The 23,265-nt window shown below is 41.4% G+C and overlaps 1 protein-coding gene across 1 annotated transcript in view; it reads left to right on the top strand.

Annotated features, from left to right (window-relative positions):
* brip1 (BRCA1 interacting helicase 1) overlaps window positions 1-22,677 on the top strand; it is a 49,311-nt gene extending 26,634 nt beyond the window's left edge. The window contains exons 15-20 of the mRNA XM_071912415.2: window positions 2,767-2,926; window positions 8,406-8,527; window positions 18,164-18,276; window positions 18,369-18,451; window positions 18,769-19,089; window positions 20,856-22,677. Of these exons, the coding sequence (XP_071768516.1) occupies window positions 2,767-2,926; window positions 8,406-8,527; window positions 18,164-18,276; window positions 18,369-18,451; window positions 18,769-19,089; window positions 20,856-21,721 (1,665 nt within the window). The 3' untranslated portion in view covers window positions 21,722-22,677. The remainder of the gene's footprint in view (window positions 1-2,766; window positions 2,927-8,405; window positions 8,528-18,163; window positions 18,277-18,368; window positions 18,452-18,768; window positions 19,090-20,855) is intronic.
* Window positions 22,678-23,265: the final 588 nt, after the last annotated feature.

Raw genomic sequence — 23,265 nt, 5'->3', positions numbered from 1 at the left:
GGTGGATTTTTCCTTTAATAGTTTAATAGTCTAGGTGGCTGCCCTCCTGCTGCCGGCTCCACTGCCTCTGAATCAGACCCTGTTCTGTCAAGATGAAGGATATGGAAACCGTGTCCGTAATTAAATGGCTCCGTCTCAGGCAAACTCCCAGTGATGTTTACTCTTAGGGTCTGTGAGATAAAAGCATTAGCGACCATTACCCCCAGCGACCCAACTGGTAAAGTAGAGTGGCACTGGATTGTGTTTCACCCCCCACTGTTATAAGGCTTTACAAATTACAGCTCGGGGAATATAAACAACTTTGCACAAGGACTCTTTGTGCTTGCATGTGTCCCTGTCTTTTAAGGGCTCTGTCGTTTTTATTATCAGGTTACGCTTGGGTTATTATCGGCTTACCCATCATTCCAAGACAGAAATTAATAATGTCGGCTGCAAGACACCGATCCAAGATGCTGACTTTGCTGACCCCTTCCCATCAATTTTATCAGTAAGAGCAACTTGCCTCCAGCCTCTTCTCCTTGTGGAATCAGCTTCTTTCCAAGTGCAGCCTGGCAGATAATGGCTGTTTTGTTTAGTGGCAGATCTACCTAAAGTACATAACATGAATTATTCATCCCTCGGTCGAGATTGGACTGGAAAGCAATTGCGGGACAAACAGTTTGCCGAGTTGGAGGTGCATGTAAGGGGGGTCCTTGTCGATGTAACGCTGCATCTTTAGTGAATGTGTCATGTTTTATTGATGTAAACTTCCTGGCCTCGCTTGCTGTAGGAGGCACCGACCTGATGAAATCTGCCTCATGCTTCATTTCACAATTGTGAAGCAGTCACACTGGCATGCAAGAAACTATCAACGCTCTAGTACAGTCTCATTTCCCTATCTGCCTCTATTGTTTTCCTCTGTGCTGCACATACCCTGCAGATTCAATTTCTGTTCAGAACCTTGTGCTAGTGTTTTCGTTGAGTACTTGACTTGGCTGTTGTTTCTGCAGGTAAACAGGATAGGTTCACACTTGGGGACAAGGCCTTAGTGAATACTCCCTTCCCTCCTCCCATTCGATAGGCCTAGCTGCTTCTGGCTCAGGCCTTACAGCATGACACCAGTAGCCTGTTGTGAGAAGTTTTCTGCTGACTACAAGAAGAACTTCTACTTGACCCTTCTAACACATTTCCAATTCAGTGAAGATGCTCTTTGATTGTGAAGCCATGCTTATTCAAGGATAAAATCCGCACAGTACAGACATGAGTAGGGCTGTGCTAGGGAGAGGGCTTTTAGATCAATGTTCCTCCCCTGAGAGTCGCTGACTTTTTGCACTAACAATAGTGCAGCAACAGTGATTTTATTACGGAGGGGGTTTAAATGCATCAACTTTCTGCCAAGTGTAGGAACGGAAAGAAATCCAAGCTACATGAGGACAGAGGGGCAAATGATGGGTGGCTAAATGCCTCCTTTTCTGTGCTGCAAACTTTAAGTTTGGGACTTTGAGAGTGTCATACAGTGTAAGGATACCAAGCCTGTCAGGGCAGCAGTCCTGAGAAGGTCAAATTCTACCAGCTTTAAAAATGGATTTCATGATTTCAAAAGATGGAAACCTGTTGCTTTTGTCCTTTGGGAGTCAGCTGCATTTGGCCAACTGTTAAACCTGCCTGTGCTATTTGTTTCTCAGACTCCAGTGTGAGCTTCCTTCAATGTAACTGGACTTTATAGTCCCTGTTGCAGTCTGAGCTCCCTGTGACCAAAATGATTAACACAGGCTCAACAATAAGGCAGAGCTACTTGTTGCTGACTAAACAGCTTCTTCTGCTCAAATTCTAATATTCAAAAATATTGTCATTAAATATCTCTGTAGTGAACTTCACATAATTGCTTCGCAGTGGGATGATAGGCTGCACATGCTCTCTGAAATTGAGACAATGTTCAAAGAAACACCTTTTGTTTCCTGTCCCTGGTGAGGACCTGTGTGCTGCGGTGCTTCCAGACTGCTTACTTAGACCACAAGACATTTAGAATGTAGTTGTTTTATTTGTCATCATGTTATCAGAAATCTCTCATTGCAAACAAGATTAGATTTAAGCAGAAGTTGTAACCTAACCTGTATGACAAAGGTTAGGCCTAGGGGTCAACTGATAGAGTTTTTGAAGGCCAATACCAATGTTTTTGAATTATAGCTTCCAATAGCTGATATTAGCCGATATTTGGTGCTTTACATCTTTACATTTTACCATTTTCATTCCCTCCAGATTTTTACTGTTGGCATGGTGGTAACAGCATGTAAACCATGGGACTCTGCATTGAAACCCAAGTTGATGATGATAATAATCATCAACATCTGCATGCATAATTATGTGAAATCTGATCCAAATGTCACATTAGTTTCAATTCAGGTTAAGGGTTTCCCATAGACAACCAGTGTAGTATTGATAAATTCTACAATAAATATGTGATAAATCAAACTGCATCATATCCATCATATTGGAGGCAGACGACACTGACTGACCGATTTTTCATATAAGGCCAATATCAGCCCCATATATCAGTCTAACTCTAGTTAGACTGATATATATAGTTTAAAATTTAAAATTTTAACAACATTCATTGATGCTGATTAACTACTTTGTGGCCTTATTATCTCAATGGATATTGTTTGTGTTGTACTGCATTTGTTTGCAGTTTCTGCTCTCTTCATCCTCTCAATTTCTATAGATAGTTGGACATCTATGTTTATAACATGATATGAATTCCCAGTCTACCCTTCATGATTTGCTCAGATGCTGGACAAGCTGCGAGATCGCTGGACCAACACTGGCCTCTGGGAGAAGCTAGAGGAACGGAAGACCGTGATCACGGAGCCCCGCGGTGGAGGGAAGGGGGATTTTGATGAGCTGCTGCAGACTTACTATGATGCCATCAGACACTGTGGGGAAAGAGGTGAGACTCAGACTAGTATAGATCCTCACACTGGCCTCAGGACTAGCTAGTGGTTTTGCTCCAGGCCTATCACACTGGACAGCCAGTGTGGTGACTTGATGGTGATATAAACTAAAACTTAAATGCACAGTATATAATTTCTGCCGCTAGGGGTCTCTCAATCAAAACAATAACAAAATACGTAGTTTGATGACGTCGTGAAGTAGCGTGGGATTATGGGAGTTTTTTTTACAGGGACAGCTTCGGCGACAGAACGCGCAGCAAACAGGAATGAATAATCGTGATCCATCACGAGTGAGCAATAAAAACAATAGAATGGCTAGAGTGGCTAGCTAGCTAGTTCGCCGACTTCCTTCCTCACTCTCTGACGTATCATCTGGTGTTTCCCGTGTTTCCCCGGAAGTTAGGGGGTAAAGGGGATATGACACCATTGACAGGCGACCAAATGAAACGCACGTTACCTTGAATAAAATTATGGATTTCTCTGGGTTTGAACATTGTTGGAAACATTTGGGATAATGTAAGTACACAACTCAACAAAATATATAACATAGGTCTAGTCGTTTTTAGATATTTCAATGCGGAAATGTTACATATTATACCTTTAAGTTATCGTTACTACGACTGCAGCTTAAGATACAACAGCACTGTGCTAGTACTTCTTCTGCAGTGCACAACAGTAGTCTTTTACTAAAACATAAAGGATGTTTTCTTATCATGTAATAAAAATATAGCATAGCAATATAGCAAGTTATCTCACGCTATGAGCACCAATGCAAACACTGTGCTATCGTAACAGATTTACAGTACACTTAATCTGAAGATGCTTCCACATCGGGAGGTTTTATTTTCAGATCAAGCAGAGTGTCAAGCATCCAGCGATAAGACTGAAAATAGGGCCATTTTACCTCCTAAATAGACGCCTAAAATTTGTCACTTAGCTACTGGATCTCTGATTCTATAACCTTTAGGAACAGTTGTACCATTTGCTATCGAATAAAATGTACTTTGTCGTTTTGGGAAAAGCTACAGGTGTGTTTTCTTTTAGTACAGATGCCTCCTTACATATATTCTTTATTTTCATTTTGGAACTTTGTGTTAAACAAAAAATAAGTTGCAATGTATGTTTGCCAATATGGGGTTTATTTAGAAAATTCCAAGTATCATATTTTTTATTTTGACTGGCTTGACACAGATCAAGCACGTTTGTTGCCTGTACCCCTGTAGTAAGCCAAGTTCAAACGCAAAAGCCGTTGCATGTGACATTTGTGATCAGTTTGTACATATTAAATGCGGAAACATATCAGATCATACATATAATAAGGCTGTCAAATTACAAGGTGATGTTCCGCTTGTGTGCAATGTTTGTTGTCTGCAAGCGGTGCCAAACATTGGATTAATTGATAAAAGCATGAATAATGACGTGCACTTCGAAGCAAGACCAGAATGAAATACTGCATTCAGATTCGCGAAATGATGAGTTTGACCGTTTTAATAGAAGAGGGCTGCATCTAATGCACCTAAATGCGCGGAGTCTATTACCGAAAGTAGAGGATGTGAAACTGCTTATATCAAATACTAGACCAATGGTGCTGGCAGTGACTGAAACCTGGCTAGATGGGTCAGTAGAGAATAATGAAGTTAATCTTCCGAGCTCTAACATCATCAGACGAGACCGAAACCGCAATGGTGGAGGTGTTTGCCTTTACATAAGGGACGATGTACATTTTAATCACCGGTCAGAACTAGAGCGAGAGGGACTAGAAGTTGCTTGTGTGGATATTAGGGCTGCCCCCTAATAGTCGACCAAACGTTAGTCGATGAGAAGAGTCTTAGTCGACCAAGTTTACATTGGTCAGTTAGTCGCAGGGAAAAAAACAAACAAAAAAACCCCCCCTCAAACTCCATTCGGGAGCTGCGCCTTGTCGTTAAAAAGTTATTAGACCAGGGTTGCACTTGGCGGGTGTATTGCTGGAGACCCAAGGACGTGCAGTGTCGGATTTGGTGCAATTTGGACACAGGACATGTTCAATATTAATAAACTTTGAATAAACAAGCGGACAGCGCTCTGTGCAGCAGCGGGGCTCAAAGCAAGCTGATAGCCTACGCCTATTGTGTGTTTTTTTTGGGTGAACCACAGTGTATTTCACCGGTGTTTCTGACCGCTAGAAGCCGTGACTTGGGTGTGTTTTTTCCCGTGAACCAGAGTGTATTTCACCGGTGTTTCTGACCGCTAGAAGCCGCGACTTGGGTGTGTTTTTTCAAAAAAAAAAAAAATTATATAATTAAATTAATATCATAAACGTGCGACGACTAGTCGACTAATGGCTTGAACTAACGACTACTAGTCGACTAGGAAAATTTTTGGTCGGGGGCAGCCCTAGTGGATATAATTCTACCCAAAACCCGACCTATCGTAGTTGGAGTATGCTACAGACCTCCAAAGCAGCAGAACTTCTATGAACAATTTGAAACACTATGTAGTGAGATTAATGTTGCAAATAATGAATATATTTTCCTTGGGGATTTTAACACAGATGTGCAGATATCACCCAAAAGGAGTGGGTTGGTGGATACACTTCATAAACTTAAAAAATTATATGGTCTGAAACAACTAATTAAAGAACCCACTCGTATATGTGTTAACAGTAAAACGATATTGGATTTGATTCTGGTGTCTGAGTCTGAGAAAATTAGTCAATCTAGAGTTTTAGGATATGGTGTCAGTGATCACATGGTAACATATTGTACCCGTAAGCGCACTAAAGTTCCCCACGGTCAATGTGACTTTATAAAAACGAGGGCAATGAAACAATATTCAAAAGAACGTTTTATTGAATCTCTGGGTGCGTTAAATTGGACGGACATATTGAACAGTAATGACGTAGACGAGGCATGGAGTCTTTTTAAAGCGAAATTCCTGTCTGTATTGGATTCTTTGGCCCCAATTAAACACATACGAATCAAGCAGAATACTGCTAAATGGATTACCCATGAGATTTTGGAGTCTATTAGGAAAAGGGATAATGCTCTCATCAAGTTTAAAGGGACCAGTCAGCAACAGTACTATGATGAATACATCAAACTAAGGAATCAAGTGAAATACAAAATAAACAAGGCAAAATCACAATATTACATAACCACTGTAAATGACAATCTGAAACAGCCACAAAAAGTATGGTCAGTTTTAAAGGATATTGGCTCCACATCTTCTAATAAAGCAAAGTCTCAAAATATCAGTTTGGAAATTGATGGAGCCATATGTCATTTTTTACTTTTTTTACCACTGTAGCCTCATCCCAGGTTAAGAAGTTACAAGCCTGTAAGGGATACTATGGGTTTTCCTTTGTTCAAAACTTTTACCAAAGTTTGAACATAGAAAACGACATGTTTGAGTTAGATATGGTAACAGAGAGCAGTGTCTTTAATCTTCTTTGCAAAATGAATATTACTAAAGCAACTGGACTAGACAATTTGCCAGCTAGATTTATAAAGGATAGTGCCAGCATAACAGCAAAAATCCTGATGCATATTGTGAATCTTTCTATACACACTGGAAAGTTCCCAAATGATCTGAAATTAGCCAGAGTCGTTCCTCTGCATAAAAAAGACAGTAAAACCCAGGCTAGCAATTATAGGCTTGTGTCAATCTTAAACATACTATCCAAAGTCTTTGAGAGATTGGTATATAATCAACTGGAAGAATATCTTCTCAAACACAAAATACTTTCTAAGTACCAGTCTGGTTTCAGAACAGCTCACTCTACAAACACGTGTTTGATCAATATTTTTGATTACATAAAAATGGAGAGCAAGAAAGGGAATTATACGGGTATGGTCATGTTAGACTTACAGAAGGCTTTCGATACCGTTGATCATGGTATTCTTTTAATGAAATTGAAATGTGTGGGCCTTAAAGACATAGCTGTGAATTGGTTTAAATCCTACTTGGCAAACAGGAAACAGGTGTGTAAAGTTGGTGAGGCCCTGTCCACAGTTATGGAGGTCACATGTGGGGTACCACAGGGCTCCATTTTGGGACCATTGTTGTTTTTAATTTATGTCAATGATATGCCGGCAGCAGTGACATCTAAAATGATGCTTTACGCAGATGACTCTACCTTATTAGTATCCGGTAAAGATACCAGAGTTATACAGGAAACTCTTAGTAGAGAACTGTCTCTGGTAAGAGACTGGTTGATTGACAACAAACTGTCTTACATCTGGGAAAGACAGAGTCCATATTATTTGGCACTAAACACAAGCTTAAGAAAAGCGATACAATCAAGGTACAGTGTGAAGGAAATATTATTGAATCCAAAACCAGTGTCAAATACCTTGGAGTCTCTCTCGACCAATCTGTCTCTGGGGAAGAAATTGCAGCTACAATCTTATCTAAAACTGCAAAAAAGCTTAAGTTTTTATATCGTTACACTCGTTTTTTTAATATTAAGGTTAAGAAACTTTTAGTTGCCTCATTAATCCAGTGCCACTTCGACTATGCCTGCTCCGCATGGTATAGTGGACTTTCCCCAAAAGCTTAAAAACAAAATGCAGGTAGTGCAGAATAATGTTATCAGATACATGCTCAATGCTCCTCCCAGGACACATATAGGACCTGTAGAAATGAATGAAGTTGGATTATTACCTGTTGAAGATCGAGTTAAACAACTGAAACTTAACCATATGTTTGATATCATTCACAAAAGGGCCCCAGAATATATGAACTGTCAAATTGATATGGTTGGAAGCCAACATAATTGTAACACAAGAGCAAGCATTATGTCATTCAGTGTTCCTCGTGTTAAAGGTAAAATAGCAAGAAGCTCATTTTTCTATACTGGGATCTCCTTATGGAACAACCTGCCCCTGCATATTAAACAAAGCCAAACAAAGGCAATTTTTAAAACAAAAGTTAAGGCAGCTTAATGGGAGTGTTGATGGGTCATGTTTAAGGGAGGGAGTTTGAACCATGGGCGAGGGGTTGCAAGGGGGACTAGTAGGTTTATCCTGTAATTTTGTTTGTTTCCATTGAATTGTTTGTTTTCCATGTATTGTGTTTGTTTGTTTCCATCGAGGACCACTTTGGAAATAAGTGTTTTTAGTAATGATTTTAAGTGCTATCCTCTGGGATTTTGTGTCATGATACTCCTTGAGTTGTTGTGTTTTTAAATTCCTAATAAAAAATCTAAATCTAAAAGTTGATCATACTACCTTTGTACTAGATTCCCACGCTTTGCTATACTTTAGTCTTTATTTTGAAGGCTTGCTTGAAGGCTTTGTCATCCACAGACCTGCTGCATGCATCAGCCATTTTCAACATACCAACAAGAAGTGAGGGATCTGATGATGAATCGACAATGGGAAACATTAATCGATGATTTGACATCGATAATGACGATAATGTTGAATAGTCGTTGCAGCCCTACTGTAAATTGCCACTCTCGTGACTCACTTTTGTCTGTTTTCATTGTTGTAGATGGAGCACTGCTGATGGCTGTCTGCAGAGGGAAAGTAAGTGAAGGACTGGACTTCACAGATGACAACGCCAGGGCAGTGGTCACCATCGGCATTCCCTTCCCAAACATCAAAGACCTCCAGGTAAGAAGAATTAATATGGCCTGAGGCATTCTAGAGTTATTTTGTGAAGAAGTGTTGTAATTTACCTTATTGTTGCACCCATTTTCCTTCAACCCGTCTCATCGACTTCTGTTTCAGTTAGTGATTTCCTACATTTCCCAGAATGCCTTTCAACAACCCCCAGAGAATGTGCCTGAGCATGCCTGAGCATTTCAGCTGTGGGTTTTACATGTGATAGAATTTATATAAAAATAAAATTTGTATTCAAATTTTGAAATCAAAGCCCCTGTGCAAAAGTTCCCACAAAGCTGTCTAAGTGTGGTAACACACTTGATGTTTTTTCTTGTTTGCGTGGTATCGTCGTACTATCAAATTTTTAGATATGAAACATTGTATCGATATCAAAGTTAACATTTTGGTATCATGACAACACTAATGTCCAAGATGTGTCTGTAGAATGTCTACTTCTTCATTTTTGGCCCAGGTTCCTGTGCTTTGGATAGCATCAATACAAAAAGTTCATCACACACACACATACACACACACCAGACAAGCACATCCCTTTTTGGTGATCCGTGAAAAAAAATCCCAAAGCGATTGTGCTGTGTCTGCCCCGTCCTTAGCAGATAAAGCTGACCTTTAAGTTCTGCCTCCCCTTCCCTCCACCTCTGCTCCCCTTCACTCCTCCTTACCTTCCTGTCAGAGCACGATGAAGCTTTCACTAACCTGTTCTGTCAGTGTGGGAAGATGTGTGGGTGATTGACGCTTCCCAGACCCTTTCACCTTAGCCAAAGCTGTCAGTTTCAGCTCTGTCGGCTCTAGGGGGGGAATGCTGTACCTTTTTTTTTTTTTAATTTTCCTTTTTTTTTTTTTTCTTTTTTTTTTTTTAACACTTCTCTTCCACTGGAGTTGGATGGTCTACACCATGCTACACAGAAGGCCTGTTTGGGGCCTTGGTATATAGGGTTTGGCCAATACGGGATGCAGGCATTTTTGGATTGAAACATAGCTGATATTTTGTGCCAATATACTCAGTATCTTTAAATTGGACTATTTTCATGCCAAGAAATTCCAAGCATTTCCAAGGACTCACTGTTTCCCTCAGATTTTTTTTTCTTTGCACGGTGGAAAAGCCTCTGAAGCAATATTTAGACCATCATGGTACACTAAAACTCTCTGGGTTGCCAGCTTCTTAAAAATTTAAATTCGGTCATTATCTGCTCAAACTCATGTTGGTCGAAACACACAGGGAGTTTGCTAGCACTGCTCCGTATCAGCCGTCTCCAAAAGAACTAACATGGCCAGGTCCTGGTTCTTCAGAGTTCAAAAAAGGGCAAATAATGACCATAAAATGACTCCAAACAGTTTGTGCAGCATAATCCAAGTGTTCTGAAGCCAACAACAACAATTACACAGTTGGTCCAAAAGTCCAATATTTAGGCCTTTAAATAAAAAATTCTCTAATTAAAACTCTAATTTAGACCCAGGATGATGATGTTGAAAATAATAAATATAATAATTTCATTCATACTTGTGAAGAATCTGATCAAAATGTCAAATGCATTAGAATCAATTCAGGTTAAGGCCTTCCCATAAACAAACAGTATAGTATTGATCAATTAACAATAAATGTGTAATCAAATAAATTGCATCATATCCATCATATCGGAGGCGGACGACACTGATTTTTAATGAAAGGCCAGTATCGGCCCCATATATCGTATGAACATATTCGCCCTGCTGACATCAGCTTTGTAAAATCATATGGCCCCTGTCTGTTTTTTAGCCCATGAATGGAGCAGGGGATAAGGGGATGGGGGCAGAGGACCAGAGGGAGAACTGAGGAAGCCAAACCTAGGCGGGGCCAAGGTGGACTTGGCCAAGCGTGAAGAGACTGTGCATTCTAAATGCCATGTTCTGTGCTCGGCAACAACAATATTTGTTCGTTTGCTACCTGTGCTCAGCTCCTTAGAGAGCCTCCCTCCTCCTGCCACATCTTGTCATAATTGTGGCTGCTGTAGGATCAGGTGGGTGAGGTTGATGGCGGCGACTAGTGACACTGTGACTTTGCAGTTTGACTTCTTTTGAAGGTCACACCAAAATCCCTATGGTTCTCTCAATTCCCCTTCCACTTATTGGTACCAGATTTTAGCAGACAATGTATTTATTAGGGTTAGACCGATATACAAGTTTTCTGATATTGGCCTTTAAAAAAAAAAAATTTCAGATAGTGGCCAGTCAGTGTCGTCCACCTCTGATATGATGTAGGTATCTCCCTGACCACAGCTAGTCAGTATATTTTCATCATTATTATCATTTTTATATGAGATGGCTGACCAGATAAATCATTACAGTATGTTGTGGGAGGATTTTACTCTATGGCAGAGTTTTAGTGTCCCATGATGGTCTCAGTGCTGTTTCAGAGGCTTTTACACCCTGTCAAGAATAAAACTCTCAAGAACTCAAGAATAAATTTTTGGGCGTGAAACTGGTCAAATTTAAATGTATTGAATATTGGCACAAAATGTCAGCTATCGACAGCTTCAATCCAAAAATATCAGCATGGATCGATACTGGCATCAGTCTTCCAAAAACCTTTTTGGTCTCACCTAGTGTTACGAATCAGGCTGTAAGCCATTCCGCATGGCATTCCATCTACTTTACCCAAGAAAACTGCTGAATATCTAAAATCTAACTGCTAATTTGCCAATTATGTGTGGGTCACAATTCATAATGTGAATGAAAACTTGCTTCTCAAATAAGACCTCATGGACCATCCTTCTAAATTCTAGTGTCTATTTCCTCATCCTTTTCTTTTCACTGTCCCTTCTTTGCAGCTTTTCCCTCCATTCCCCATCTCTGTAGTTTTGCTGGTCCAGCCCGTCTCTCCCTCTCCCCCCTCTCCATTTATCTTCTCCTCCTATCTCCTCCTCTGTCAAGGACGGAGGCTGTGTGGCCCCCAGAGGAGCCCTGGGGGGGTGTAAAGGTCTGTGAGCTGACCCCATTAGACCGCTGAGGGGATGGGGACACTGACACTAATGACTGTCAAACTCATGCAGCCAGGCCTGACAGCATGCTAAAACAGCACAGGTACCGCTGCAGTACGCTGTCAGAGAGATGGCAGGCTCTTTAAGGAGGCAGATAGAAACCCACGTTAAAGGAAAAATCCACCCTTGGATGTTCCTACACTGTTAGATTATATCAGTTTGTGATGTTCAATCATGGATTCCAGTTATTAAGTGTTGTCATTTACTTTTTTGGCGTACCCACTTTCCCTCAACCAGCCTTGTATACTTACACTACAGTTATGTGATTTCCTACAGTGACCTTCGACAGCCCCGCTGATTTTTTTCTATTTTGCTCAGAGGTTAGACTTCGCTTCGGCTCACCTGTTAACATGCTAGGCAACCTAGTTCCAAAACATTGGGGCATGTGTATGATTGTGGCCGCACCCCTTACTCAAAACTAGGGATGCACCGATCCGATACTTGGCATCGGTATCGGGCCGATATTGGCCTAAAATGGTGGATCGGACATCGGTGGCAGCTAACGTTATAATCCGATCCGATCCAGAGCAATCAGTTCGAGCCCCCGGAGTAATAAACGGGCGTAGTCGCCTGCCGTAATACATGCCTGAGTTTGCACGTGACACGACACGAGTGAGTGAAGAAGTTGGAAAAAGAAAGCGAGCATGCAGGCAATGTGCTGATGTAAACATGTCAGCGGTTGGGAATTATTTTAGCCACAAAGGGATGCTAGATGGCTATGGTATTACTAGATGGCTGTGCCATTACTAGCGTCCAAAAGATCTTTATCCAACTCACTTTACCAAGAACGTCATCTGGCGACGCCTTCCAAACGCCTGCTCCTTAGCTCAAAGTTAAATCGAGTGTCCTTGGGCTTAGTATCATGTACACGCCACCATAAAGGTTTCAATTAAGTCTTCCGTTTTCACAAAACGAAGCTTTTTGGAGATGGGGGCTAAAGCTAATGCTACCGCGCTGATGACGCTGACGCGACCTGTGCGTGCGTCAGCGTCAGTGACTGTCAACACTGTCAGTGAACGGAGGAACAGGCTGACAGCAGAGAGAGGTGAGATGCTTCTGTTTCTGAAGAAAAACCTGCCTCTTTTCCTTAAGTGATTAAAACTAGACTAGACTTGGCACACACTGGATGTTATGCCCAGAAAAAGCCTATGTGTAGCAGTATTTTTTCTGTCAGTTATTCACACTAAAGAAGAGGAAAAAAAATATAAGCAAAGGCTGTATGGTTGTTTCAATATTGTTTTGTAGCAGTATGCACTGGTCAGTTTATTGCTCTTTTGCACTTTTGTGAGTTTTTTTGCACTGTATCCTTATATTGCAGCAATCTTTTATATATCCTAGGAACTGTCATTCCTATTTTGGTCAGTTCTTTTGCCCTGCTGCTTTTCTTTTTTTTAACAATAAAATTATTGTTCCCATGTTATTTACATGTTGTATGCAGCTGTGTAATTACAGAAGAAAAAAAGGGGTCAATATCGGATCGGTACTCGGTATCGGTTGATACTCAAAATTCTGGTATCGTTATTGGATCGGCAGTAAAAAAACGGTATTGGTGCATCCCTACTCAAAACATGACGTGTTGTCGCTGCATTGCATTATGAACTATTGAGATTACCATCGGTGGAGAAATTGGTATCTCTGCCTCTTCTATGATTGATTTCACCCTGTTTGATTGCTGAACGTTGGTGCAAAATGGCAGCTCTAGAAAGAAGCCCTTGCTCTTGGACTTGGGGGACTGACTGATAGCTGAATAATATCTTGGAAATATCTTGATGTAATGTTGGCCAGTTATCCACAGAAAAAAGAACAATACACTACGAAACAAACAAAATGGGCCAAGAAATTCAAGGTACATCACCAATAGTTGCTTTTTAACAAATTTGATGCAAAAATGTAACGAATTGTTACTTTAACGCATGCATACACCCACATGCACACTCTGTATTAAACGCATGCACACATTCTCATATTCACACCACGTCTCGCACATTGAGGCACACATACATGGGTGACATATATTTCTCTCATATATATTTTCACTTACATGCACTAGAGCTAACGTGCACATTCTCTCAAGAGCACATATGGACCCAGACACATTAACTCATTCACTCTGTGCCACACTCAAGACAGCACCCCATTGCTAGGATAAGAAGTGTAAGCTCAGCCTCTCTCCATTTAAAAGACTCCAGCACTCTAGATGCCTGCTTGGCCTGCATTCCCAGACAGGCATAACTCTTTGACCGTACAGCCTAAGCACATAGCATGGCATTTTACTGGCCTGTTGTGTTATTGTGACAAAGATCAAAGGTTGAACTTGAAAAGTCCTCTGCAGCGAAAGCTCCGCCAAAGCTGGTATTATATATATGTTGAGTTTTTCCAAAGGCATGTTTTACAGTGAACAGCCAGGTCTTGCGTGAGTGAGCGAAACAATCAGTGGCTTTAACAAGCAATAAAAAGACACTTACAGCTGATAAGGCATCTCTCTTAGCCTAATGATGGGCTCAACCAACCTTTTAAGACACCCAAACAACTTTTGTCTCTCTGCTGTTACATTTTATATAAGACGAGCATGAGAGAGTTTTCGGTCTGAGGTCGGCGAGTGTGTGAAATGGATGGCTTAAGAGGAGTTGGGAGGAATCTTGAGGAGTTCATGGGAATCGCAAAGAAGATGGGATGATGGATGCTAGGGATGCACAGCTTGATCGGCCCGCCATCGAAATGGGCAAATATTTGCTCTAAATATAAGATCGGAGAATTGCAATGTTCCTTTCTAATAATAAAAATAATAAAATGATATAATTAGTCATGCCTAAACCTATTTCTGGAAAAAATCGAGGACTGTCTTTTTTGTTATTTTCATTTTTGAGTGAATTATTCCTATAATAGCCTATCCTGCCTTAATAATTCTTCCGCAAAAATATGAAAGTTCTGTACATGGATAGGGAGTGCTTGTTCAGCAATGCGTCGCATATCCTTTATGAAAAGGGAAAACAGACTGTCGGCCAAAAAAGGGGAGATGCTCTTCCTTAAAAGAATCTACCATCGATGCTTAATTGTAAGACGTAGTGTCCAGGCCTAAGCTATTGCTTTGTTGAAGGTTATGTGAAATGTGAATAAATCATAGGCGTAACTTTGGCCTTTGCTGCCTGATATTATTTTCAGATTTCTCTGCACAGTTTTCGGTCACAGGCTATAGACTTCATGTTTCGTAGCCAGACTTTTTGTCACGTTGTAAATGTCTATTTTGAAGAAAGAAATAAGCACCAGCTTTTTATTTGGCCTTTGCATGCCTATTCTTATTTTCAGGCCAGTCGGAAGAGTTAGGAGGCCTATAATACATACAACCAGGCCTACAATGAGCCTATTAATTTGTCTTGCCTTTTATTCTAGGCTGTATCAGCCAGCTTTTTATTCACTATTTATTTATGGTTAATGTAGCCTGTTTGTTATGTGTAATTCATGTCCTGTTATGTTCTGCAAATTGAAATTAGGCCAGTCTTTTCATGTGATAGCCTATGTGAAGAACGGTCTGTTATGCTGAGCAATCGCCCATCCTATCAGCCTGCTCAAAAACATGTTTTTTTCAATACAGTCTACATTTTTGTGTCCCTAAAATACATTTTGGGTCAGTGACTTTCTTTGAAATAAAGGCTAATTGTTTGTCAGCCTACAAGACGTCTTAAGGCCCGCCCGTTATAATAACAGTTGGCAATTCATTATTTGCTTCATTCATTCATTGTTTTTGCTTCTAGACTTCATATTTCTTTGGGCTACTTGATTATTAAAACGTCTGCGATATCAACCGAGGGCAAAGCTGCGGGGGCTGGAATGGTCCGGCCGGACAGTGTGCAGTTGATTTGAAACAAACTAAATACAATAAGTTTTAGTCTATCCTATTTATTAGCCTAAAGATGAAAATTTGTCTCCAGTAATCTACAAAATAGAATGTTTGTTGACTGAAACGCAATTCAAATCAGTGCAGAAGCTTTTTTTCCACAGGTTACAGATAATTTATAAAAGGCAACAATATTCAACAATCAGGCCCTTTATCAATGTTTCTGTTCTGTTTAATAGAATGGAATAGAATCATTTAGTCTACTAAAATTCTACTGCTGTAGGCCTATTACTGCTACCCCCCCCATCACCTGTCCCCTCCAACACACACATACACACACACCAAAGGGAAACAAAACGTTATCGGCAGGGTATCTGCAGATACGTCTGGCAGAATATTGGAAATTGGTATCGGCTCCAAAAATCCAGATCAGTGCGTCCCTAACGGATGCTCCAGGCACATCCCAGACGTTGCGCATATGGCATTATCACTAGCCACTGAAGGAATGCTATAGCATACATAAACACTACCTGTACTCTCCTTGGCAGTGCCTGATACCAGCATTGGAAATTCAAGTTATGGTTTGCTGATGCACATTCATCCCTTTATTTCCCTTTGGAAACAAAATGTAGACATTTTCACATTTTCACTGATGCCAAAAGCAGAGGCAAGCATCAGCTTTAGCATATTGTAGCACTGCTCAATCAGAATAAAAGCATTTCCATTGGAAAAATATATACAATATGTCAAAATGTAAAATGTAGCAGCTTGATTTCACTAATCAATAATGTAGCAAATTAGCAGTTCAGTTTTTAATTGGATTACAGAACAAATCAACTTACAGAATGAGTATGATTCTGTATGTCCTGTGTGTTTGGTCTTGGTGTGAGCTGATCCATGAGCATGTTGGGACGAGGTGCGCTGGTTCGATGCCCTTGTGAGTATGTGTGCACACATGGACGTTGTCTAAGGACGAGCCACTCAGCTGTCAGCCCAGCCACATGAGGCAGATGAGGCGCTCAGCAATCTCAGTGACAGGCACAAGATGTCCCGGACTGCCAGGGGCGTGCACACTGACACTGACGCACACACACATACACACACACACCCCATCTCAAATGTATCTCAAACAGATGCGCTCAGCTGCGAATCATGCCTAGTGGTCAAATATATGTTTTTAGGGATGAACAGGTAGCTGTAGAGGACAAGGCCAAAGCAAGCGAGTGATCTCTTGACATTTTAACTAATCCCTTCAAGCTTGTGGTTTCTTGCACATTTAGGAGATTTGCTAGCAGCCAGAATTGGCTTTTTCACATATGCAACCTGTCATGTCAGATTCAACGCTGACATAGTACAGACCAGGGATGCAATGGGTCGAACGCTGAAATGGACTGTGATTGGATTTAGATGACACCACCGGCTCGAGGCTACTAGCCTTCCTGCTCAAGCTGTGGTTTCGGAAGTGGATTCTTTAACCACTCTGGTGTCTCATAGACTGGCAAACATCTCACCACGGAGCCGCCAGCCTTTGCGAGAGTTCCCATGGCATGATTATAAAATTTGTCTCCAAAAGAGAGCCTGCACTACTGTTGTTTATTCTCACAGATGCAGCCCTTAATTTAAAGTCTTTTCACAAGCCCTGACCTACACTATACAAATTGTAAAAAAAAATCAAACACTCTTTCTATATCAGTGGGAATGTTTTTTCGTGGGGGCAGGTGTGGCAAAGTTGTTTGCATGCTTCTTAGGTGAGGTGTGATTAGTCATAGTCCAACTTTGGGGCGACATTTAGGATTGTCTGTGACTGTGCTTGTTTGTGTTTATGTACACAAGCCCGGACAGGCTGTGGTGGCATTGCGTGATGCGCCTCGTCTCCCCCTATGACAGAAAGCGTAGGGGGACAGGCTGTACCTGCCGCGGCCCTGTGTGTTTGGTGGCTCTGGGCGAACACACGGTACCTGTCAGAAGCAGTTAGAGCCCCGCTCACAAGCCCGCCCCGCATGGCAGCCCGTCAGACGCCAGCTGAACTTTTCACTTGTCAATTCAGAAAGGTTAGCGCTAAAATCAGCAGCGACAGATGCAAATGGATGGATGCTTTCTTGGCATTTTTGTGCAGGGGTGGCTCGTGTTGACGAGACCACCTTGTCTGCCCCCTCCTACCTCTCCTCTCCTCTGTCATGACCTCTCTTTAGCCCCTCTGCTCCCCTTTCACAACACATCTGTCTGTGAGGGCAGGCAATACCCAACCTCTTCAGGCCCTGAGTGGTATTGGCTGGGGGTTGGCTTTGCCCCATATCCCTCGCCCCCTTACCTTCCCACTCCAGAGCCCCGATTAATCCAATTAGTTCTCCATCAATAGCCATGCATGAAACCGCCTCGCTCAGGTGCTGCCCCACAGCTGTGGTTATTGTTTGCTAGAGCAGGTTTTTAGTTTAGTGTGTTAGGTAGCTGTTGTCCTAGTGGCTTCATGCCAAGCCTCCTCTCTGAGATACATTTTTTTTATTCTTTTACATATTTGTAGATTGTAGAAATTTGTGTCTTTAATCATAGAACAAAAAAATTTAAGAACTCTCAGATAACATTACTATTGAGCAAAACAGTATAGCAGCTTTCATGATGTTTAAAATTATATCTTGTGGCGTTTGACCTTCTCATCCTTTGTGTTTGAAAGACACCTTTTCCAGTCTCTTCTTTATTGTGTTTTCTCTTTGTTGTTCAGAATATTATGCCATAGCATACTGAAACATCCCGTAATATCTTGGCCCGGTGTTTCAGGTGGAACTGAAGATGAAGTACAATGACCAGCACTGCAAAACCCGAGGTCTTCTCCCAGGCAACCGCTGGTACGAGATCCAGGCCTATCGAGCTCTGAACCAGGCCCTTGGGAGGTAAGTTTGTCCTCTGCATCCAGCTTTTCATTGAAGGCTTGCTCTTCCGCTGTCTATCTTTCATATCTTAATATTAAAAATACATTTTGCAGGTGTATCCGCCACAAGAATGACTGGGGGGCTCTCATTCTAGTGGATGACCGTTTCAGGAATAATCCTAATAAGTACATCACAGGTACTCAAACTCTTTACAGTGTATGAACAAAGGCAGGATTTATCTGTTCAATTGCAAAGCCTCACAGCTTGGACACTAGATGGCAATGGTTGTCCATTATAAGATATAAGCCTTTTTTTTTTTTTAAAGCTGTATTAGGGTTAGGGTTTGTGTTTCTGTACATGTAGGCAGTTTGTGTTTTTGTATAGTAACTGCTCAACTTTACTACTAAATTTATTAATGATTTAATAATGAATTATCTAAGTAGAATTTATTGCAGTGATGAAATCATGTGTATGTGGTGGCGTTTGTATCTGATGTGTCTCTGTGTATCTCAGGTCTGTCCAAGTGGGTTCGCCAGCTTGTCCAGCATCACGACACCTTCAGCAATGCCATGCAGTCTCTGGTGGCATTCTCTGAGTTTCAGCAGAGCGCGGAGGTGACCCATGCAGATGGCAAGACCCTCACCAGTACCATCTCACCCCCAGCCAGTCACGTACCAAAAACTATGGAGGAGCAGAGTCCTCCCCAGGCTTCAGTGCCCCCAACACCCCACTCACTTGTCAAACAGCCTGAAGTTTGTCATCGGGGCACAAGCTCCTTGGCGCCCGCCGTTGTTTCCATTACACCCGAGAGAGTTGAACAAAATGGAAAAGCAGGTGAGCTGAATTCATGGGTGACGTAAATGGAAGAGCACTTAGCGCCTTGAGTGATCATGATGGTGCTTCTGTAAGGTCCACCGTACAGTGGCAGCTTGTCTTGTTTGACACAGCTCTCCCACTCCACTCCCAAAAATGTAATTCTCGACTTTATTTATTAGTCCAGTGAATCCTGTCTGCATTTTCTCTGTACTGCCTATCTAATTTTGAAATTGAATTATTGCTGATAAATCTGCAGTATGATAAAACTTTTTTTTATATATTGATGGGCAAATAATTGAGACAAATCTGACATTTTGTTTGCTCTTCTTTGTACCTAGGTCTTATGTTTTCTTTCAAAATATATCAATTCTTACATCCCCAGTAAATAGACAGTGCATAAAGAATGGATGCAGGATTTGCTTTTTCTTGTCTTTGATACAGACAGGAGCGACATTGAGGAATATGAGTTGAGTGCAGAAATGTCTTTTGCATTGAAAAGAAAAAAAACTGTCTTGGGATTCCAGCAGGAACCAAACGTGACACCAGAACTGGCAATGAAAACAATCTGAAACCTACAAAAATCCTTTCCCAACTATCAAAAATGTTTTACTCTATATTGGCACTGTTTCATCGCTGTTTTCACACAAGCCCAGTCGCTTAAGGAGGACAAAGTACTGCTTCATAATTTCAATCTCAGTATGTGCCTTCATTCTGTTTTATTCATGATAGAGTGATGTGATGAAGACGTCCCTGTTCCACTAAAGTGGAAAAGCCTGAGGGAGCAGCAAAAGGGGAAATTTTGATGCTTTTTGGACAAGCCTTTGATAAATAAATGAAATGCCAACAGGGCCAACAGAGCCTTCTGGGGTCTAGTCTAAGCTGATTCCTTGATTTTCCTGCTTGTACTTAAGAGCGAATGTTAGCCTGTACAGAAATGTGGTATTCTAATCTATCACAGTGAATTATCAATAATCTGTTTGAATCTATGCTCGGAGTGTGCATAAACAGAATTTTCCATCCAAAACGTTTATATTGTACTATGAGATTGCTTAATATATGCTTGTAGATATTTCAACTCTTGGATAGATAGATATTTTATTTCTTCATGAATTATGTCTGATATGTAAATTCTTCGGCAGCACAGTTTTCAAAAGACAGGAATAAAAAGGTGCATGTCATTTTTGCACTCAGGGATGTATGAGAGTGATATCACCATGAGATAATATGGTGAGGTGACGTGTTTGCGCATCGCCGTGGCCAGCACCCATTGTCTTTAGGGTCATGACAAGGTTGAGCTGCTTGCTCAATTGAATTTGGTGTGGTGGATAGGGGTGGCAGGAGCGGATCAGGCCGTGGTTGGGGGTGGATGTCGAGGGGCGGGGGGTGGGGTGGGGGGTCACAGGGTGAGTTGAGTGGCTTGCCTCATTACTGTAAGGTCTTTTGCGTGCCTGAGTGGCGCTGGAGCGAGCTGATGAGCAGATGTTGGACTGTTGCTTTTAATTAAATCCCCTTGACCTTTGTTTGGGTTATATTGAGCGTAAGCCTGCATTCATGTTTTTCTGTAATGCACAGATTTATCAAATAATATTGCAACCTTGGAGCTTTGCCTGCCAGTCTTATTTCATTATGAGGTTCAAAAGCTAGCATCTTTGCTCTGTTGTCTTTTTGTCATAGATCTGTCATATGTTGCTAAGAAGATACAACATATCCATAAACATTTTGTACACAGATTTACTTTTTTACAGATTTATTTTTGAACACAGAATTATGTTTCCTTAATACAGATTCTCAGAAGATGATCCACAGTCACCCAGCAGAACCCTTCTCCCATCAAAATAGTGAAGCCAAAGTCCCTCTGGGCACCGTTAGTCCTCAGCCTGTGTACCACCTTTTCACCTCCACCCCCATCAGCACCCGCTTCAAGAAGCCAATCTTTAAGGCGAGGGGGCCTGGTAATGCCATCCAGCACTGTGAACCACCTAACTTTTCTGAGGGCAAGGAGAATCAGGAGAACTCCCCTACACAAGAGAGGAGGCAGGCATCTTGTCCAGAGCAGAGTGCTGGAGACGGGTCCAATGAAATGAAAGTGGCACCTCACATTCTGGCTCATGAGCTCTCTGCCGTCACAGCTCCTCCCAGCTGTGAAAGTGAACCACCTTCAGTAGACAATCCAGAGGAGGACGACCAGACTGCCTTCTTTACTCCAGAACTTTTTGAGGATGAAGAGGAGGAAGGCAGCCCACAGAAAGAGGGGGAGACCGAGTCACCTCCCAGGACAGTTTTAGGGGCAGGCAGTCCTGCCCTGCTGTCGGAAGATCTTTTTGGCTCAGAGCAGGCCCTGAGGGAAGGACAAGGGAAAGCCTTAGATGGCCGGAGGGATAGTGCTCTTTCAGTCAGTGAGGACAGTGCAGGGCAGGAACAGACAACCAGGCATGATATACAGCAGAGTGGGAGCAAAAGTAATGACCAGGCCAAAGGACTGTCACATGGACAGAAAGAAGACAAAGGACAGAAGCAAGGTGAAAAGGGAGAGCAGGCGGAAGGCCAGAGCAGACAGGAAGGCAGTAGGCTTCATAGACTGTCCAGGTCCAGACAGAAAGCTCCCTCCACTCCATCAGGTAAACTAACAGCCTGGTTTCACAAAATTTAGTGAAAAGAGCACAATGTCTTAAAATACAAATAACATGCTCCGTGCACAGAGAGAAAAACGTTTTGCCTCCACGAAAGGATTAGGCTACTTTGGGGGAGACACAGCTAGAAACAGGCAGTAGTTTGATATTGTAATGTTCTGGTGAAAGTAATGGTATGGAGGTTGGGGTGCCTAACCAAAATCCTTCACCTGAGTTGTTTTACTTCCCTATAAAACAACTCAGTGTGTACATGGCTGTGTCCAATTGGTGCTATTATCACATAATCCTTTCGTGGTGGAGGAACGCAGTCTGCACATTGTTTCCACAACACGTAATCACAAAATTTTGGTTAGACTGTGTTGTAAGGTAACCAACTACGTCACAGCTACGCCTCAGGCAGCCAGCCCACACATTACCATAGATGACTAGGCTTCATTGTGGACTCAGCCAAGCCAGCCCCCATCTCAGATCAGCTCCTACTTATCTAGTGTGACAGCATGGCCTTATTAAGGCCATTAAGGCTGTCTAACTGCTGCTATCAGTTAAAAACTGCATAACTAAACAATGTTATTTAAATTACGGTGTTGATTCTAATGTGCTGTCGCTTTTTTTGGCAAATCATTAAAATGCAAGAACAAATTTGCCTTTTACTTTTCTTGAAAAAAGCACTTCATTGTTCAGTTGTGTTTTAATGAGATACTGTATGTTTAGTTTGGTGAGGAATGTAGATACTGTAGACACGCCTGACTTAACCTAAATAAGAGACTTTAATTTTTGCCATTGAAATCACAACCTTCCAAACATAATTATGTGCAATATACTAGAGGAGGGATTGGTGTGTGTGTGTGTGTTTGTGTGTGTGTCTTCGCCCTTCGCCTTCACCATGCATGTTATGTGTTCAGCTGCGACATCAAGTAATTTCTTCAAATTTGTTTATGCTAGCATTCATTTGAATTGTTAAGTCAGAAAAAACAAATAAAATATTAGCGTATCATGGATAATGTTGTTGTTTTTTTCTCATAATTTTTCCTGCAATGATCTCTCCTTAAATATTAACACCCTCCAACAAAGTTGACATGTTTGTCAGTGGCCCAATTTCCTCACATAACAGCAAGCAGTGATTTACAGCGACAACCAGCATGAGATATCACTTTGTTCAGTATTCTTATGCCTTGTTTTTTGCACAATAAGGTTAACTGTTAATTCTTTCAACCACAGCATATGACAGAAATGTAAGGGTCAAATGTTCTCTCAACCATCTAAATGGATTGAACTAAACCACAAAAATTGTAACGAGTAGTTTCCTTGTTCCTCTTTGGCAAATTAAATGTCATTCAAATTTAAGCCTTTCCATTTGTAATTTTCTGATGGTAAGGAAAAAATGATTATTTGTGGCCTTAGACAATTTGTAATCATGATTTTAATGGCCATATTCTGCTGTTTGAGTCTGAGGAACTGCAATCATTTAATCAAGCCAATGCTAAATGCAGAATCATGAAACCGGGAAAGGTGAAGGGGGACGGGAAAATTAAACATGATCGGACTGACGTGATTTGACTCGTTA

Source organism: Centroberyx gerrardi, chromosome 6 (genome assembly GCF_048128805.1).
Source record: "Centroberyx gerrardi isolate f3 chromosome 6, fCenGer3.hap1.cur.20231027, whole genome shotgun sequence".
Classification (NCBI taxonomy): domain Eukaryota; kingdom Metazoa; phylum Chordata; class Actinopteri; order Beryciformes; family Berycidae; genus Centroberyx; species Centroberyx gerrardi.
This window is presented reverse-complemented; position numbering and strand designations above follow the sequence as displayed.